Here is a 21,137-nt window from a genome sequence, read left to right as displayed (position 1 = left end):
CTTTTTCATTCTTACTTGTCATATGTAAATCCCATTTGGATTGAAAAGCATCCAGAATTAAGAGCATTTTTCTTGTATACAGATATTCCCAGTACTCTTAAAAGAAGCAGTAAAGGTTTTTATTCTTGTTCAAAAGACCGTATTATCTTCAGAATTGCCTTCCAATTTCATATTTAGAATTTACTCAATTAAGACCCAAAAAAGGGTGCCATTTAACAATTCAGAAATGTATTTCCCACAGCACTTAATTCTTCTCCCAGACATTCTTGGTGTTAAAGTACCATGGAATTTCTCAGTACTTCAGACAACAAACTGTTCTTCAGAACAATCCTACTGCAAGCTTAATGATGGACACAGCAGGATTTATTTGGATTTTATGGCCTGGGACTATTGAACAAAGCTATGCAAAAAGAACATTTAGGCTTACATTAACTGGGACAACAGTTATGACCTTTATGCTTTATGGTCAGGAAAACATCCGGGAAGATCAGCAGAAAGATAATTAATGCACATTTTTGAGAGGGCACACCACTTCTGAAGCACAGGGTAGTGCTCCCTGTCGGCATGAGAACATGGTGTGAATTCACATATTCCCACAAGGAACAGGGTTAGAGAACTTCACGTATTTCTGTGTAGCAAGTTCATTGTCTTGAAGCAGCTTGAGGTACTGAGCTTGAAAAATCAAGAGGTGAGGTTCCTCCTATCCAGCCAGTATCTGCACTCAAAATTTTCAAGATTCAGAATAGGTGGATTCAAGACGGCAGCATGCTTAATCACAAGTAATGCAAGTTCTACCAGCTCAGTAATCTCACCACCAGATATCTGGGGCAATATCCTATCATTCCGTGCCACAAACATGTTTGAAGTTAAAAGAAAACTATGTCCAAAATCTTGTTCTTTATGAACTATTTTAATGAAACAAAGATGAAATGACATAATCAGAGGTCAAGGAAAATAACATGAAACCAGCCCCACCAGGTGCTGGCAGAAGGTGAAGATATAGAAGAATAACTGAGGATGATTTGAGGGAAAACAAGAAAGCATAGTGAGAGCTACTCATTCTTGACAAGAATGTCAACCAAATCACGTAGTAGTAAAAATTTCATGTGAAGTGCTTAAATAAGGTCTCTGCTCTGTTTCTTAACACAGTGAGTCCAGAGAGGAGTAGGGAATGGGCTATCCCTGAATTCACGGCAACAGGTCCTACAGAGTGCATTCCAAATGTCTCCAAATAATGGAAATGGAAGTGGCTGAAAAGAAAGAGAGGAAGTGAGGACCTTTTGTTACCCAGCCTGGCCTCAGAAATGGAATGTGTTTTCTAGACTCCATAATCTTTGGTATAGGTTCCTTCTTCAATGTTTGCGTGAATGCTTTAATCCCATGACTGTGAAGGTTGCTGCAGTCAGTTTCTCATACACTAGAAACATAAGAGCAGCAGTAAGGACTGTCTGTAGGAGCTTTGCTTCAAGGCCTTTGTAGAGTCCCATTAATCCAAAACGCCTAAGAAGAAAAAAAACAACAAACAAACAAGAAAACAAGTGTGAATAGCCTTACATAAGTAAAATAGTACACTACAAAGAATTAATATCACAAGTTAGTGACAACTGTAAGAATCTTAAATTCATTCTTGATCTCCCGAGTGCCAGTTCTGTTTAGTAATATTTTAAAGAGAAAATTCTGCAGAAAATTAAGTCCTTTGTGCAAGAAACTTGTTTCTTTTCAAGATGAGAGGTGAATGAATTGGTATCCATAGATATCCTTGATACTACTTACTCTATAGATATTTAGAATTTGTTTCTGTGTACTTATTTTGCAAGATATTACAAAAACCAGGTTGACTCAAATGGCAAGTTTAAGGAAGGCAAAAAGAAACAAGTCAGATCCAGCAACATTTTCAACATGTTAGTAATACTCAAGTCTTCTACATCTTGTTAGGGAAAAAAAAAAAAAAAATAAAAAAATGAAAGCTCACCTCACTCTCTGTTGAAGAAGGTAAAGAACATTTCTAAGACTGCCTAGTGTTCGGTTCTCTGGGTTCAACCGGTGGCGTCCAAACTGAAAAGGAAGAAGACCATTTTTGTTTTACTATTTCCTCATGGTGCTCTGCAGAGAACACAACACATGCATAAAATCTGGAAAGCCTATCTTAAATGTCTTAACATTTTCAAGGTTACACTAGCCATCAGTGAAGAGCTGAGGCCAAAGCTTACACTACTGAACTTGACACAGCAACCATTAAAACAGTACGAGCTACAGTAATTTGTTTTGGTTTTAAGATGGATTCTACGAAAGTATTACACGCAGCCATATTTGCTCTCTTTCGGTTGCTCTGGAGGAAACTGTTTTCAAGATCTCAAAAGCATAATCTGCTAAGTCTTAGTAGGGATATGACATTCAGAACAAGTTATTTCTGGCTTGCTCAGCTTTCATTTAACAAGGATTCAAAGCCTCATACCTCTGCAAACCATTATTACATTGAGATTGCATAGCTGAACCCAAAATTTGTCTGCCCAGCAATGGTCTTGAAGCAAAACATTTACATGTGAACTGCTGTGGAAGAATCCAAAATTGTTTGATCCACCTACCTGGCCTAAAGAATACTTCTTTTTTATTCACTGTGTTTGCTTATCCCCAAACTGTTTTTCAGTAGGCATGATAGCTGCTGCTGTCATTTTATGTCTTAGAGTTAAACTAGTAATTTCAACAACTCCTTCTCTAGCATTCATTGATACTCTTATCTGATACAGGGCAATAGTACTGTCAGCAAGCTGTAACTATGACTTATTAATACACAAGGGTTGCCACACTTGTATTTATAACAAGACAGCCAAATAGCCTTTGAAGCCTGTATTATGCTTCTGTGCATATTATGCTTTCTGTACGTGAACTTAAGCAACTGCCTGTGGATGAATTTCTCCTAGAACTTACTCAGGCAACTGCTGCTTCTTTGGCATGAGAAAGTACCACTGACAGCAGGTAGAGCATGCAAGCAGATTTAGGCAGTTCAGAAAACATAAAAAATGCCAGGATGGCACAGGTCCCTTTGCTATGTCTTAAGAACTCAGATGGAAACAGCAGCAACAGAACGCTCTTGGAAGTCTCCCCTTTTTTGGGCAAATATGTGCTCACAACCCATGACCTTCTCATCAGCAACAAACTCATTTGATATGGATAAATCAGTGTTAAGGATTATTGTCAAATGCTCAGACACATTAAAAAAAATTGCTAACTAGTTCCAACGTATAATGCCAGTCACCGCCCAGATTACTCATAAGCTCCCAAACCACACCAGAATTAGTTGTTTCCTTCTCCTCTTTTCTCCACCATTGGACTATTTTTGTACTGCAAACAAAGGTTCATCAAAGGGGAAAAAAAAATCATTTCTCCCTAGGACATCAATATTTCACTGATTACTGCAGAAAATTTCTCAAAGGGACTAGCACTAGAGAAAAGAGGTTTGAGTTTTAAAGAGAACTTTTTCATCCAGGATCACGAAGAACATCAACAGTAATGCTATTTCTCCAGAGGCAAATTAAAGTTATCCGCTATTTTCTGACACATAGGCTCAAGGACAGTTTCACTGCACAATGAGTAACACCAGTGCCGTGTATTTTTAATACTGACTGAAAATGAGATATACATACCAAATGGCAAGGCTGAAAGCTACTTAGTATTACTAATTACAGAGGATAACTATTGAATAGTTTGATAACAGAACTTAATTATGATGTGTAAGTTTTTATGAATTATACTGAGCTTGTATTAGCTTGTGTGTGAATATGCTAAAATTGTTTCAAAAAACCCCACAAATAAGCTAAGTATACTTCACGTAGAATGTTATTTCTACAAATACTAAACCTTTATTCATAACTTTTTATTTTTTTTAACATCACTTAGCGTGAGTGACAAAAACTTCATCAAATATAACAACGCTACCTTCGGATTAGGAAACACATTATGAAATAGTGCAAGTTTGAACTGGACAGCACAGGTATCACCGATGCATGTTTCTGCTGTTCTCACCAGAAGAGTTCAGGGCTTCTGCTATGACTTCTTTATCATAGAAGAAAGGGAAAGAAGTCACCCCTAGTGACTGCAGAACTAGAGATGGAGTCCTTGTATCCCCCATCATTACAGACAGAAGACAGACTGGCATGGAGAAGTAGCATACAGGCCACTTTATTTCACAGGGAGCCACTGTGAGAAAAATCCCACCACCACTGATGGTTCGCTGTGCTCTAGCAGACAGGAAACTTACCACAGCCCAGGCAAGCCAGCAGTGAACTAGCTGACTTCAGCTGAGGTCAGCAGTAAGCAGCAGCTGCTTAGTACATCAAGCATCCAGCACAACTTACCAGACCTGCCCTTTTTTAAAAGAATGACCCTGTCACCAAGAGACAGAAGAATTTTGTTCAAAAAGTCAAAAGGAGACAGATGAAACATGAAGTAATAGTCATAAGATTGTACCCATTTCTATAGCAACCATGGAAAGGAATGATGGTTGAAGCTGTTATACTGATGTAGCCCCATGAAAATTGCACTGCTGTGCAACACTAAGGCTAAAATAGAGCACTCCAATCTTCCTTCCAGTTCTCCTTCACACCGGCAGAAAACTCATCACAAAGTAAAACAGGCTGATGTTGCAACTTATTCAAACAAAGCTATATTTGCTTAAATGTTTTTCTGTATCTGTTACCCCAGTAACAGAAGTCTGTGTTAATAGCTTTAACTCCCAAGATGTGTCCAGGCTGTTAACACAGGGTAAAACAGGAAATGCAGGCAGTAGCTTTTGATGATCAGCTGAGCTATGAAAATTTCAAAGATCACTGCTGACAAAACTACAATGGGGCTGACACATCTACAATGCAGGTGCCATTTTGTGCACCATTATGGTCGTGAAGCAGAAAGGTGTGAAGACACAAAAGTTTTATCTAGTGTCTTTTCAGGGTAGCAGCAACCACACAGTAAATATAACCAAGTCCCGTTGGTTTGAAATACAGCATACGAACTATCTTTTTACAGGCTTATCAAAATACATTTAATCCATTCTAATTAGAGAAAAGAAAAACTAAAATAATTACAAAACTTGCACAAAAATAACTTTTTCCAGATGAACAATTAACAACAAAAATCCTCTGTTAGACAAGGCTGAGAAGTGATACCCTTAGCATGGAAGGCTCATGTTCAACTAATTCTCAACATCTATACAAGTTTTACAACATATATAATGACTTTACCATACAGACAAGTTAGTGCTTCTCCTTCATTAGGAAAATAGCATTATATTTAATGTGGAAACATTTATTAATATTTAATGTATAATAAAAATAATCAAGAAACAACTTTAAAAAACAGACTAAAAAGCACAGAAATTGAAGTCCAATATGCTTGCTCATGTATGGTCAGGTCTCCCCCCGCCAACTCTCTTGTTTCAATATTACAACAATATTGGTACATGCTGAAGGTAGCAGCATTACCCAGCATACATACAAATCGCAAGTGAGAATAAATACAAGTGCTGCCATTACCACTGCAATCAGCGCACAAGGCCAGGCAAGTGCTTAAAGATACTATTTCTGGGGGAACTCAGCTTCCCATGATGAATCACATTCTGGCTACTGACAAGGTCAGGCCATCATCCGAATAAAACAAAACCTATGAATAGAACTTTTTTTAGATTATCCTAGGTCATCTGGAAACAGAAACTGAGTTTTGATGATTTAATTTTAACTTCACACTTAACACATTTCTATTTATATGCAAAGAAGTAAATCTACATTTTCGTAGTGCCTAAAAGCAGTATAGTGCATCAGCTCCTGTGAGACACTGTACATGCATTATGTTGTCAATCCTACCAGCTACCTAAAACTTGCCTGCACTAGTAATACCAAGTTCTATCAGAATCTATCAGTACAAGATCAACGAAAAGAGGCGTCCTTATCAGTAAAAAGGATGGGTTCATTCACACAAAGGAAAACAAGCCATATGAACAAGGCTTGCATTATACAGAACAAGTCAGAGACAGTCACCCTGAAATGAAATTATTACTTACCCGCAGAATTGACTGGACTGTCTGCAGAGGATAAGTGAGGGTGGTGGCAACTGCTTTGGCTACTGCACCAATGACAAAAGCATCCAAAGATGTGAGCTGTTGAATAAAGACAATATTACTTCCACACAGTACCCAAACAGCCAGTTACCAGTTGCATTTGTGGATTCTCTACTAGTACCTGCTACCAGATAATCTAAGTATCTTTGGCATAAAGATTTCATGAAGTCTCTAGGTCTTCTTATTTAAAAGAGTTAGTTACAGTTCAAACAACTTACTTACCCACAACTAAAGTTTCTTTGTAACTGCTACCTGCTCATAAGCTTTTGCATTTCTCACTATTACTAGGTTACCAAAACGTAGTGGAGATAAAGCCATCCAACTAGATCAATTAAAGCACAGATTGCAGACAAAAGGTAAGAGAAGTAGTATTTAAACATACCATCAATACATAAGCATTTTAGCTTTTACAACATTTAAACTAAAAAGTCACATGGCACTTGAGAAAAGGTGATAGTGAAAGACTCCTTGAACATCACTCTCTAATCCTGAGACATAATCACTAGGCTATCAGGCAGAATTTTAGTCTTGATAACAGGCTAAAAAAAAAAAAAAAAATCTTATTTCCTATTAGTTAAAAACACCTGCAGGAAGCCCATCCTCTCCTCCAAAGGCCACAATGTTCCATGATGCACCAAATACATTGTTATACCCTAAATTGATTACAGTGCATCTCAGTCTAACAGTGTGAATTAATCACTGAAAATAAGTAGGTGCCCATACCAAAACATACTCCAGATTTACAAAATGTATTGATTGTGAGCAGAAATATGCACACACATGCACATCTTAAAGAAGTCAATCTGATATACTTATGACAATCAGGAAAAGATCAAATAAGAAGAAAAACGTTGTCCAAAACAAAAATTATCATTGCCAGGGAAAAGAAGTATTTTCCCTCTCCACTGACCATGAACAAAACATGCCATAATTTAAGGTAGAACTAAGTAATTTAAAATAAACACAATAAATAAATATAGCAATTAGCCAACAGGCAAATAACAATGCAAAGTGAAGCAAAGCTCATCACTCAAAAAATGTATTCTCCATAACATAACAGGATAGATCCACCAGGCACAGAGTGCGACAGCTGCAATACTGACTAAAGATGGTAAAAAAGCCTCATTTATGACGCAAAATCTCATGTAAAAATAATTTCAATGTGTTTTGAGGAAAAACAAGATGCAAAGTATTTATATGATCTAACATATGGCTGATTTAATACAGCCAAATGCATTCTGAAGTCACAAATTAACAGCAAAACACTGAGCTTAAACCTATAACATGTTATGACATTATCCTAAAATGTCACACATGCTTTTCAATTTGCTAGAACACAAAAGGAACATGAGTTCAGGTGAGATGCTTTATCTGATATAGAAAAAAAAAAAAAAAAAGAAAAAGAATAAAGAAAAAGAAGAGGAATATAAACCAGGGGCAGAATAGTGATTCTGCCTCTCTCTGAAAATTGGGGAGGTATAGCTGCAATGCTATGTTCAATTCTAGTGTTCACCCTAAGAAAAAGGATATTGAAAAATTGAGGGCTTCAGGAAAAAAGTGTTATTAAAATGACAGGGCCCAAAACAAATTGCTGATACTTCAAAGGCTCAATATACTTGATTTATTGGTGAAAGGGTAAAGAGGTGACTTCAAAACAGTCTGTACGTACATACTTATAAAACAGATATATTAGAATCAAAATCTCTACTTTAGATCAAGATCTGGGAACAAACCTAAACAAATGTGGACAAGAGGTGCAGTTTTATTTTTACAGGAAGAGGAATTCATCACAGGAATATCTTCCCTAGGGACATGGAAGATTCATGCCTCACTTCACAATCACGGATTTTTTAAATTTTTTTTAGAAGATACATTAACTCAAAAAACCCCTCAAAAATACAAGAACCAAAACCAAATCTACATTTATGAATTTGCTCAAGCAACACACTTCAAAGAACTTGTCTTATAATAGGGAATGTCCATCACCTGGCCTCAAAACATACTCACTTGCTGCTGCTTTTTCAAAAGCTTCCGTTTAAAGCCTTCATAAAACATGAACTGTATGGCAGGATTGAAGACCAGCAGCAAAGAGGGGAAAGTACCATTCCATAAAGCTAAGACTCCTTCATCTCGTATTATCTGATGAAAGGCATCTGAGAAGAAAGGAGAGGGGGGGAGAATCATTAAAATTTTGAGTACAGAATTCTGACTGTAAAAGATGAGAAAAGCTACCCTTAAACCCCAATATTCAAAGTATATAAAAATCCACTGCAGTATTTTATGCGACTTTTTAAATCTTCCATTCTAATCTGAAAGAAGGAAGACAGACTGAACCTGTGGGTGATTAAGAGATCAAGGTGAGTGGAGTTTAATTTGCAGATTGTCTGTCCACACTCAGACTGCCAGCTACCATCTCACTGGGCCCACTACTACTCCAGGATCTGTATGATAAGATACCTACCTTTGCAAAAGATATTTTAGTTACAGGTATGCATACTACAAACTCTGAATTAGCATCAGAAATGGCCAAGTTCAGTTTCCTGTAAAACTCAGTGACTGCAAAATGATAGGGAAGCATACAGATTCCAGGGTGAAATTGGTTACATTAACAAAAGTCTTCAAACTTCAGAGGCCCTGATATATTTCATTTAATGAACTTCTCTTTGGTTGAAGACAACAACGGGTGCTTACCTATTATGCCTTTATAATTGGTTGGTACAATGTCTTCATTTCTAAATTTTGCTCCCTGCAGCTTCAGACGTGTGTTCACTACCCAAAGAGGAGTAGTCAGTAGGACATTCACCACACCTAATGCAAAATAGAGCACAAAGAAAATCAGACACAACCAGAAGATTTCAAATTATTTCTTATCTCCTTTTAGCCCGATTCATACACTACTGAAATTACTGGTAAGAAGAAGGGGGAAAATTAACACAGCGTAACAGCAAAAGTAAACTGGCAATTTGTAATAAGCTACTTCAGGTAGCTCTGGCTCCAGATCCACCATGAATTAGCTGTCAGCAGACTGCGTGCAGTGGGAAGACATTTCTGCTACTCCTTCCCAAAATTAAAACAAACAAACCAACAAAACTCAAAAACAATGACAACAAAAATACCCAAACAACAAAACACATCAAATATGAACATGTTGAAGGAGTCTGAAGTGAAATTGTTGCTTTGCTGCATACTACACCACACTGAAGCACAAGATGCCCTACTTTTTCATGCCCTACTTCACTCCATGATGACTTGCTGCCTGCATACTTTCAGAAGTGGTAAATTAGGAGGATTATTTTATGAGGAGAGATCAGAACAGATAAATGCATGCAGCTTGATTACCTGAACAGAGCTCCTATACTGCCAAAGGAATGAGAATATCTAGCTTTGAGATTCACTGAGTACACTTAAGGCGGAAAACACAGGATTCTGCAAATATTTCAAGTGAGGCTTAGAAGTGTCAAGAGATTACACAGTAACAAACCCCAACAGTATAGTTTAAAAGTTGAGTATCAGAAAGTAGGATGGGGGAGGAGAATGGGACAAAACACACATAAGCCTACAACAAAGAGGTACTGCAAAGTACAGCTCTAAACTAACAGGGAGAAGGATTAAGTGACATACTTCTGCAATCACCTGGTACAGGTCTTTCCTGTTCAGTAATAACTGAGTGGGTCCTTTGAAGTAACTATGTAAAACCAAGGTTCTGATCTTTCTTATTAATATTTCTGCATCACAGAAATTACCAATTGCTTCTACACTGGTTACTTTGGTAGGAGTGTGAGTGACAGACTGAATTATTCTCTTATATTGAGATGGACACAGTCTATCACTATCAAGAACAGTAAATCTGAAAAAAGTGAGACTTTACTACCTACGTTGTGCATGTTTTTTATTTTTCTTTTCCTTTAAGAGGGTTCAGAAAAGCAGAATAAACACATAACAATATTTCAGTATCCTTCATAAGAACTACAATCAGCTCTCAAAAAAGTTTTGAGCAAAATCAAGCACTAGAAAAAGCAAGCCACATTAATCTCTCTTAAAAAAGTCAAGGTGATTACATTATGGAGCAACAGGTTAGAGCACAATATACTTGCAATTTTTCACCCAGACTCAGTTAAAGGAGATAAAACTTTATTTACCAGACTGGAAAGGCAATTTTTTAAAATATATTTTTCAAATCCGTATTTGGCACCAGTAGGAGGCATGAGAGATGGGTAGGGAGAATTATTAAACAACTCAAGCGGAATTTTTCAATTTACACCAGACATTACTCCGTTATAAGGATATAAACTACAGACACTGAAGAAGTCATTTAACTGACAAGCTATTACCCTAATTCCTGTAGCCTTTGTTCCAGAATATAGAAGTTTCCCCCAGTGATAAAGCCAAATGCAGTATTTATTTCCTTAATTTCCCTCAACTATGCAGCCATTCATTGTGCCTACACACTGAAAGTACAAGAAACTAGCAAAAAGTAAACACCCACACCCTCCACAGATAATCACAAGTCTTTTTCTTTAAAAAACAAAATCCCTTGTTGCAGTGTGGTTGCATGAGCAAATGTTCCTGTAGAATAGTACAGGCAAATACAGGCACGCAGTGGTCACTTTTCATATCGGATTTGCTACAAAAGCCCCTCGTGTCATAATCCCTTCAAAGAAGCCACTGTAGCATCCACATGAGAGGAAGGGATGAAAAAGAACATAAAGCTCCCACTGTACCTGCATATATCTAGGGACTTATTGTCACTTTCAGATGATGATCCAAAACAAAGTCTGAAAACTGGCATCCAAATCCTTACATTAAAAGCTCTAACTTGTTAAAAAAATTTCAGAATTGGCATATATCTCTCCCTGCCATTTGTCTTCAACATCTAAAAGATGATGCTTATTGATACCATGGTAAACAACACACCAGACACAAATAAAATACTAGATTGCAATAGCATTGTGCTGAGTGCCAGAATTCACAATAGGAACAGCTTATGCACCTACTTATGAGGTGGGAAGGACACAGAAGACAAACAAACCGCAAACAGCGGTACAACGGCACAGGTCTGCATACAGTTGGAGGCACAAGCACTCAGCATAACCTCCAGGGGACTTAATAAGAAAAACATTAGATAGAATATACTAAAAATACATTTTTGATGAAATTGAGATTTAAGTATTACCTGCAACAACCCCAAGAACCAAGTCTTTTCCAGTGGTTGAATGCTGACCTTTGACCCAGAGAGCTTTAAGACTATTAAATGTATAAAAATAGACAAAATTGGAGCAGCAAAGGCTGGAGATAACAGGGAACCATCCTCGATAAGGTGCCAACCTAATAGACAGGAAACAGTCATGGTAAGGGATCAACAAAGTATTCGCGTGTTCTGGTTGATTTTACATGTTGGTGGAGAGTCTGGGAGACACTGTATGTTACACACAATGCCAACTAGATACATCTTTATCATTAATGGTAACAAATCTTACCATACTAAACACCTGACTGTACCACCACCAAAAAAAAAGGTAATTATATTTATAAATCATAGTAACCAGGAGTAACTCAATTGAAAAAGAGCTGTAGAGGTACAACATATTTACAGTGAGAAGCTCGGGGCTCCCTCGCTCCAAAAATTACCACCGTATTTGCTCTCTACCAACAGCCTGTAATTGAGTAGCAACATCCAGGGGATGAATGTATGTTTGAAAGATGTATCTTAACATACAGACCAATACAGTCAGTTCAAATCACATAGTAAAACATGCCAAGACATGAGAATTCCCATCTTTGTTGAGAAACAGAGTTGTCAGTCCAATACAAAAGGCAATACCCCAGTAAAAAGATGCTCACAGCTCCAAGGAAATAAAGCAACGCTTAACATAGCTGGGAAAAAAAAAAAAAAAAAAAAGAAGATAACTACTCCTTCAATATCAAATAATAATAAAAAAAGCCTAGAGTAAGGAAGGAAAAAAAAAAATGTATCTCTCTGGATTCTCACATAAAATTTAAAGATGGAAGATTAGTTACTGAAATTAATATACTGCACCAAGGAGTCTTCCAAAGGATGAAACCTGGGGCATGAGATATGTAGGTGGGAGGAATTTCTAATAAATACCTTGCAGTAAAGTCTACAGCAAATCAGTCAAGTAAGCAAAAAAATACATTACCTATTTGAATTTAACTAGCTTAATCACAGATGAAAAAGTGAATAACCCCTTATGATTCACAGGTATCTTATTTTTGATGTGTTGTGAGTAATTGTCGTTGTTTGTGTATTACCTAAGTCTATCTTGATTTAAGAATGATTTCATAACAGCTGACTAACAAGCCTTCCTTCTCTGACAGATCTGATGAGCCTGTAAAACAGGGACACTGCAACAGCTGCCCTACATCCCCAGCATGTTCTACTTTACATCCAAAAAGGATAATGATGTGCACCTTCACTGAGGCCGCACAAGCCAGGCAGAGAACTGCTGTTATGTTAAGAACATAAGAAACCTCGTCAATGACCAGCAGTAACCATGGAGGCTCTTTAGTACTCATTGAAGTATTGGGAATGTACAGAATATAAAGATCCCCAAGAAGGAGACCATAAAAAGATGCAGGGCTGGTAAATGCAACATCTAATTGTTCTTAAAACGTAAATGCCAGGTTTTCAACCTGGATGCAACAAATGCTGCTCCCTCCCATGCAGATGGGAATACACAACGTTACCAGGACTGTTTCTGAAGTTACAGGCTTAGCTAGCCAATACAGTTACAATTACAAAATAACTGACTATGCAGTTAGTCGTGAGTAGAATTAAAACAATTTTTGCATCATTTATCTCTTCTGCATTGCAATAAAAAAAAAAAGGCAGGGAGAAACACCCTCTGGGGACCGTGTCATTTAACTGACGGTGTTAGTTTGGTTTTGCTTTATTTATTGAAAATTATAATCAGAAATTCTTAAAGGAAATCTCTTAGAGAACAAAACATGAAACTATGACAAAAAACGAGTTTATTTTAATGACTTAAGTTGTCAGTGCTAGCATCAGTAATTCACATACAAATCCTTCTGCACACAAATAAAAGCTAAGCGCGTGTTCCAAACTGCAACCTTGAGAAGAACACAGTGTACACCAGTGAACACCTTTCATATCATCTAGAAAAGGATGAAAGCACAGGGAAGAAAGCAAAGCTGTTCGATAAACTTCTACAGAAAGTCCATTTGCTTTATGTTACATCTGGATCCTAGATCAGAAAAGCAGTCTCACAAAAGTGCAATATGAGACAAGACTCTACAAACTAACAGGAACAAGATGTTTATTCTCTCACATCACAGATTTCAGATTTATTGTGGGGCTTTTTTTTTTTTTTTAAATTCCAGATAGAACTCTCAAACTCGTATCATTGCTTAGCTAGGGCTTGCCAACACCTTTGGAAGAAACAAGGTTTACCTCTTGCCAGAACCGAATTACTGATTTTTCTGTTTCACAGGAAGAGCAGGATGACCACTTTCGCAGTCTCTCCATTTCAGTTAACCTTTTAATTTTACTTCTTTACATTTCCTTTCTTTTTTTTTTCTTTTTTTAATTGACATTTCTGGCTTGTATCAGAGATACTGGGGCCAGCAGGACTAGGGAAGTGATCCTCCTCCCACACTTGGCACTGGTGAGGCCACACCTTGAATACTGTGTTCAGTTTGGGGCCCCTCACTACAAGAAAGACACTGAGATGGTTGAGCACGTCCAAAGGAGGGCAACAAAGCTCGTGAAGGGTCTGGAGAAGTTTTGTGAGGAGTGACTGAGGGAACTGGGGTTGTTTAGCCTGGAGAAAAGGAAGCTGAGGGGAGACCTTATTGCTCTCTACAACAACCTGAAAGGAGGTTATAGCAAGATGGGGGATTGGTCTCTTCTCCCAAGTAACAAGTGATAGGACAAGGGGAAATGGCCTCAAGTTGCACGAGGGGAGGTTTAGATTGGAAATTAGGAAATATTTCTTCACAAAAAGCATTGTCAAGCATTGGAACAGGCTGCCCAGGGAAGTAGAGGAGCCACCATCCCTGAAGGTATTTAAAAGACAAGTAGATATGGTGCTTAAGGACATGGTTTCAAGGTGGTCTTGGCAGTGATAGTTTTACAGTTGGACTCAATGATCTTAAAGGTCTTTTCCAACCAAAAGATTCTATGATTTACTTAACACCCTCATGTAACAAATATAATGCAGGAATGTGAACAAAAGAGATGACCAACTGAATGAGAAGTACTCACCCATACAACTGCCAACTGGTCAAGTTCAAAGGTGGCAAAACGTTATTGGCCTAGGTAAACTTTTGTCAACGTTAATGTCCTGGAAAGTCTGGTCTACATAAGAGTTGCAGGGATTCTCTTAGGAAAATACTTGTAACAGGGACACACATACAACTGTTTTTCCCAGCCAGCTCAGCTCAGACTGTGCGGCAAATAAAGCACAGCATTGCTGAAAATTCACTGCTTTCAGATAGATCTCCAATCTCATCAGCATAAAGAGTCACTTGTTTACATCCAAATGCTTAGGAGGAGAGAAAACTTGCAACTGGGAAACATGTCTCAATTCTCCTGTTGAAAGTGGCTCAGCTACCCAAAAGTTTCACCTTGGTCGTGAGAAAAGGACACACCCAAGAATCCAGGCAGAGAAAGCTGGTTTGTCAGGTACATGAAGGCACATTTGCATGGAAACCTACATTTCTGAGGAGGCACAGCCACCTCCCTAATGCAGGCACAGTTACATCACCAAACAGTTTGATTGCATAAGGTACTCAAGAAAGTTAATTTGAATTAGCTCCAGATGAACAGATAAGATTCTGTAAGTTGTATCACATTTACATTACGACATTTTAATTCAAAGTAAAAATCTGTCCACATGGGCTAACTACTCCACTTTAACAGCAAATTCAAATTAGTTTTAGAGCTTGCCTACAAGAAAACAAGAGAAATAGTATTTACTCACAGGCCTTCCTCTTTAATTATTTCCAACAGAACTGCTGGTGTTGTCTTAGACTTTCGCTTCTCATCAACTGGAAAAGAAAAGAATCAAACTTTTAGATTACTCTGATTTTTAGCACTCGTTTTCAACTCTATCTTTCCTATTCTGAATATGCCCCAGAAGAGCAAGTTTCTTCTTCCTCATAAAAGATAAGACACTCCCTGCTTCTGCAGCAATTCCAGAAAGCATCTCCATATTTTGATTTGCTAGGTAAGGTTAGCTTTCTTCCCCAGACTAGCAGGTTCTGCCGGGCACCAGAGTACCTGCAGTTACCAATTCCTAACCTGATAATTGTGACATGAATTGAAGGTAGGTTCACGTTAGGTAAGAGACTAGAATTGGGCTTGCCTAACTGCTCTCAGAACTGTACCTTGGACTCTAGACTAGGACCACTAGCAGAGCAATCTCTTACCGTTAATCTGCAAACAGCTAAGCCTTAGCAAAACACTGTCTCTTCCTGCACTGGAAGCTGCTTAGCAGCAATACGGCGCTCATTTCTCAACCACATATTTCTGATGACCTGGCTGATGATCTCCCTCTAGTTCTTAATAACGTTTCAGTCACAGTGCTAAAATGCTTGGCAATTTTGTGACTTTTGATTCAGAGATGGAGCAGTAGAAACAAGTTTACACCCAGGTTACATTTTTGTAAATATCAGACACTCCTACTCCCAGTTCTAACCCTGACTTTGCCCTTTAAACCATTCTCAGGAATAACTCCAGGCTTATAATAATAATAATAATAACAACTCCAGTTTTTCATTATATTGCCCCTGCATTTTGAAGTGTTCTCAGCAGCCAAAAGCAGCAACACATAAATGTAATCCTATGTAATCTCGCACCTTGATTTTTCTTTTTGGTCTTAGATAGCCATTTGAAAGCCACATCTTGGCACACAACACAGTCTTTGCAGCTAACCCAAAGGTTGCCCAATATTTTCAAAAGGGAGAATTACCTTCAGCTGGAAAAATGGTGTTAGTGATTAAATGGTGCTAGCATTACACAGGTAAAATTCCTGTTCATGCAAGATAGGTCCCCCTACAACCACCCTTAAAAGTGCCCAAGACAAGATGAACAGAAACACCGTTGTACAAAGAAACTAGAGTTTGACACTTACCCTGAAGTCTAAGCCTAGCTGTATCCAAAGGAAAAAATACAGTCATTGCAGTCATACTGCCCTGAAAAACAAAATAAACTGGCTATATAGTGTATCAGTTGCTTGTACAGATGCCTGCCAGACTTTTGGCAGCCCTTCACTTCTCACTTAGAAACTGGTATACCGAGTAAGTTTAAAAAGGGGATAAACTCCATACATAACAATGTCTTTCTTAAGTGTTTTTTGGTCTTGTATTTTCTCTTGTATTAGCTCAAGCTAAAATTAAAACCATTAGAACCCAAAGAGAAAGTTTTTGAAGTCTGAGAGCAGGTAAAGTGGGTATCAGGAGATAAACATATTTCACTTTCTCTACCTCCCATTAGACTCAAGTACCCTTCTTTTTTTTTTAAAAAAAAAAAAAAAAAAGGAAGAATATGTCACAAGCAAGCTCTGTGTTACAATAACCTCGTTTTCACTGAAAAAAGGAAACCCAACACATTTTTGTTCATTAAAAAACTGATAGCACAAGTTTTTCAGGACTTATTTTAGCATTGTACTAAATTCCAATTTAGGCAATGAACATCTGCTTACCAAGACACTCCCTGTGATATGCCTTACATATGATGAATTAAATCATGACCTAGATGTCACCAGATTCACTTCCTGTGAATCCAACAATCTCTCTTCCCTTCCCGTGCAATCCAACCATTAAAGATTCCAAATAGCAAAGCCAGCAGCCACTCTCCTTTACAAGAGGGTGAAATACTGCGTTTGCAGATGCCCTTATCTTCCATACAAGCAGCTGTTCCCTCTCCCACCGCCACCATTCAGTTTCTTCATTCTTTAGCACTCTAGCATTAATTCTGCACAGCTTGTGGAAAAGGTATCTAACTCAAAATGATCCCGCCTTGGTGCAAAGCTGTTAACACTCTACAGTAGTATTAAACATATTAAGTGGCTGCTAAAGCAGTGGCACTTCTACATTAGTAGCCATGCAAACTGTTTAAAGGGTAAGAAGGTCTGGGATACCACAAGTCACACAAGCACTACGTTTAAAGCACCCTGCGCAGTCTCACTTGAACTTTTCTAGAGCTCTGTTATGCCATACATTTAAGTGAGCTTTGCCTCCAAAAACACTCCAGCTCCTCAGTAGGCTCCTTGGACTTATCTCCACAACCAGCAATAGAGGATTATTTTTCAGGTGGTGTTTCCTCACTGAGACAACTCTTGGTTGAAGTCTTAATGAGACTTAGTTTCTCCAGTTTTCATAACACTGGGTAGCAGATGAAAGGAAACACTTGTCCATAATTACCTAGTTGTTATTTTAATCCATTTAGTTCAGGCTCTAGCCAAAAGGGTTGGTTCTGCTCTCCCACATGTCTGCCCAGCCTCAGTATCTACTGTGTAGGCAGCTGGACAGCAAGTAGGATTAATGAGCCTATCTGACCAAAATTTTACAAAAAATTAATTTCAATTAAAAGGCCAGTACCAGCACAAAAAAGTGCCAGAAAGAGCCAAAATGTACCTCTTAACGACAGCTGCCTTACAGCAACTCTGAAGGCAACCTCAAAATATAGTTACACACACCTATGGACAAAACAGCCACAAGACTGGAGACTCACTGCAAGTTCCAGCCTTTCCCTGTTCCATTTATCCTGCTTCCATCCTCCCAAAGTAAGATTTATCCTTAATCCTCCTCTCAGTGCAATCCACTATATACCAAGACAAACACTTGCACTCAGAAAACAGAAATGTGGAAATAGTTGGGGCAGTGGCACACAGGACAATGGGGTGGACACAAGGTGCAGAATAGAATATTTCAGTTGAAAGGGACCTACAACAATCATCTAGTCCAACTGCCTGACCAGATCAGGGCTGACCAAAAGTTAAAGCACGTTATTAAGGACATTGTCCCAATGGCTCCTAAACACTGACAGGCTTGGGGCATCAACCACCTCTCTAGGAAGCCAGTTCCAGTGTCTGACCACCCTCTTGGTAAAGAAATGCTTCCTAACGTCCAGTCTAAATCTCCCTTGGTGCAGCTTTGAACCATTCCTATGCAATGAGCTTTACATGCTTCTAAAAACTGGCCTAAAACATATACAAAGCTATAGCTCAACAGAATATAATGAGATAACTCAGCTGATCTAACAGACTACTGCTGATAAAAGATCATTTGTATCCTCTCCCTTCCTTTTGCTAAATTAAGGGAAATGAACTCAGAAAAGCAGTTACTTTTCTCCTGGATTTATAAATGGAACAACTCAACTACAGGGCAAGGAGACTGCCAGAAGTATCATCTGGAGGAGACAGGACTTCACGGTTAGAAGTCAGGGAAAGGAAAGGGATGAGCAGGACCAGCACTTTCTGGAGCAACAAAAACTCGAGATGGGCTGAGATTCCTTACTGAATCACACCCCAGACCAGCAGGGAAAGTAACTGACATTACTGGCTGCAGGAACACCCGCTGAAACACACCACACTGCACTGCTGGGGGGTGCGGCTCCACCGCCTGCCCTCCCACCGCCTCCCGGCAGATCGCCAAGGCAAGCCATGCCACCGCTGAATAATCACTAGGACAGGTACCAACTGGCTGAAGCAATCCCACCTCTTGGTCAACTATATTTTCATCCCTGCCTCCTCCTCCTCCTCCGTTCTGGTGGCATAACTTTTTGGGCACCTACACGATGATGAAGACAAGAAGATTAATCTGGCTGAAAAATAACTTTTTCCACTGGGCAGCTTTTTCAGTCAGATCAGTTGTTCCCTCATCAGCTGCAGCACCACATCAACAACCGTGCAGAAGCCAAGAGGTGGCAGCAAGTGGCCAGAACAAATCACCTCTGGTGACTGCTGCCAAGAAGAGAGAGGCCTGTAGGACCACAGCCTGAAGTTTGGTTTTCTAAAAAAATAATAATAATAATTTTAAAAAATAAAAAAAAGTTGCCAGCCAACACTGAGAGTCAAAGCAGCTTGACTGCTGCCATAATACTCCTATAAAATTCTCATTGCTACAGCTTTTCGAACAGGAAGGTTACTTTATAGCTATATGCAGAGATAAAGAATACTTATATAATTCAATTCAAGTTCACAGGATTCAAGCACCGATTTTTTTTTTTGCTGCTCACAAAACTACTCATTTTCTCATGTCTGACTAGGTAGCTTGGAAGATATATGAACTTTCGCCATATATGAACAGAAATAAAAATTATCATGTTGTGATCTGACATGTTCCGACTCATTACCTCACCAGTTCTGTGGGTTGCTTTTTCTTTAAAAAAAAGTTTAAAAAAAATTTCTTGCATTACATCTGCACATCACCATGCTTTAAAATAATTTAAACAAATATCAGAACAGTTAGTATTCATGTCAAATATCTTGACAAAATGTATACATTGAAATGGAAATACATATAATGAAATCTCTAAAGCATAAGGCAGTTAAAAAAAAGCAAACAAACTATAAAAAACCCACAAAAAACTAATCAACAAATCAAACAAAATCAAAACAGAAAAAGAAAAAAGCTACTTCATTTTAGGAAAAAAAATCTTGCTCCAAAGCTTTAAATTGTATATTAATATTAGTGACAGCAAGTGGAAGTCACAAGGCTACAGAAGTCCAATAGCCCCAAAAAGTTCTGTCTTCCTTCATAGTAACATCACTGTTGAGATCTTAAAATACAATAGAGAATTTCTATTAACTTAATTAACACCACCAAGGGACCTGAGACACCATTTTACTACACATTTTAAATTTATGGCTGGATTTATAAATTCGGTTCACGCCACAATCTTTGTTCAGAACAGCCCAATCATAGTGATCTGTACATGAGAGTGAGAAGCTCAAGGGAGGGACAGACAGTATTACCAACTTCTGTACAAGCCAGCAAAAGGCAAGCGACCAGTATTACAACAATGAGATCACTTGAGAAAGTTCCACTTCTTCAAAGTGGAAACAAAATCCCCATTGCCTCTGATGCTTAAACAAGCAGACTTAAAACACTTCAAAGAGCAGACAAAAATCCCATGTTTATTTATGATAAAGACAAAACAATTTAAGAGTCTTTTTTTTCTCCTTTTAGAATCAGCCTTTGTTGTTCAATAACATTTAGTGACTTTCATCCTCTACAAGACATTGTGAGTTATTTTTAGGACTCAAATCAGAACAGGAAGTTTTGCCAGAACAGTAGATCAGCAACTGCTAAAATACATACTCAGGTGTTCTTTCCAGTCTGGAATAACTCATGAATAAAGCTGCATCAACTTGCTCGAAATCCATATGTCTGGTCCAACATGCTGCATTGTGCTAAAATCCTTAATCTGTTGTAAGTACAAGACTGATTTGCTATTTATAGAGCTAGCACCCATTCATTCAAGGGCTGAGCTTATTAGGAAATCTACAGAAACTAAATACTATTTTTTAATTTACAAGTAGCATACGACAAGTTTAATTCAATAACCTACGCAAACCTCCCGTAGCTGCACTGCACGTGTTTAACGCTTCGATTAACACCTCACCCTTCACAGCTTCTAAGTATTTATAAGACAAACACAAAACATGGATGTTTAGTACAACTCCTATTTTAGGCAGCTCAAGCGTTGTTCCGCTACCTTAACTTCTGGGAGGCTTAAATTTTCGTAACTCATTTGATGCCCAACTCCAGATGCTGCCACACTCGCTTTCTAAGGGAGCAGACCTGCAGCTGCTACTGGGCTCAGAGGCAGCTCCAGCTGCCCAGGACAAGAGCCAGCCCCAGGGCTGATCGAACCCAACCCTTCAATCCAGCGACGGGCCGGGCGGGCAAGCCGAGGGCTTCGCCAGGAGCGCTCGCACGGGATGGCGGAGCTGAGGTTCGGTGTCCGGGAGTCCCGCACCCCACATCCTCCCCTAGTGACCGAGAGGGGCTTGGGCAGGGCCTCCCCCCGCCCCAGGCTGCT

At 38.6% G+C, this 21,137-nt stretch overlaps 1 protein-coding gene across 1 annotated transcript; it reads right to left on the bottom strand.

Annotated features, from left to right (window-relative positions):
- Positions 1-891: 891 nt before the first annotated feature.
- Positions 892-16,276, bottom strand: SLC25A17 (solute carrier family 25 member 17). The gene is made up of 8 exons (XM_010168645.1): positions 16,222-16,276; positions 15,070-15,136; positions 11,283-11,434; positions 8,801-8,917; positions 8,117-8,262; positions 6,053-6,148; positions 1,973-2,055; positions 892-1,500 (listed from the first exon to the last, which is right to left on the bottom strand). The coding sequence occupies exons 1-8, from the start codon at positions 16,274-16,276 to the stop codon at positions 1,353-1,355; spliced, it is 864 nt and encodes a 287-aa protein (XP_010166947.1). The 3' UTR covers positions 892-1,352.
- Between the last annotated feature and the right edge of the window lie 4,861 nt (positions 16,277-21,137).

The sequence above is a fragment of the Antrostomus carolinensis genome, unplaced genomic scaffold (assembly GCF_000700745.2).
Source record: "Antrostomus carolinensis isolate BGI_N321 unplaced genomic scaffold, ASM70074v2 scaffold33755, whole genome shotgun sequence".
Lineage (NCBI taxonomy): Eukaryota > Metazoa > Chordata > Aves > Caprimulgiformes > Caprimulgidae > Antrostomus > Antrostomus carolinensis.
The sequence above is the reverse complement of the archived record's forward strand: the minus strand, read 5'-3'. Positions and strand labels throughout refer to the sequence as shown.

Coding starts and splice junctions, on each gene's coding strand:
- SLC25A17 (XM_010168645.1), bottom strand. CDS start 16,276: ATGACTGCAATGACTGTATTTTTTCCTTTGGATACAGCTAGGCTTAGA. Junction 2,056..6,052: donor CAGTCCAGTCAATTCTGCGG/GTAAGTAATAAT, acceptor CTTCCTTTTCAG/TTTGGACGCCACCGGTTGAA. Junction 1,501..1,972: donor CTTCTTCAACAGAGAGTGAG/GTGAGCTTTCAT, acceptor TTTTCTTCTTAG/GCGTTTTGGATTAATGGGAC.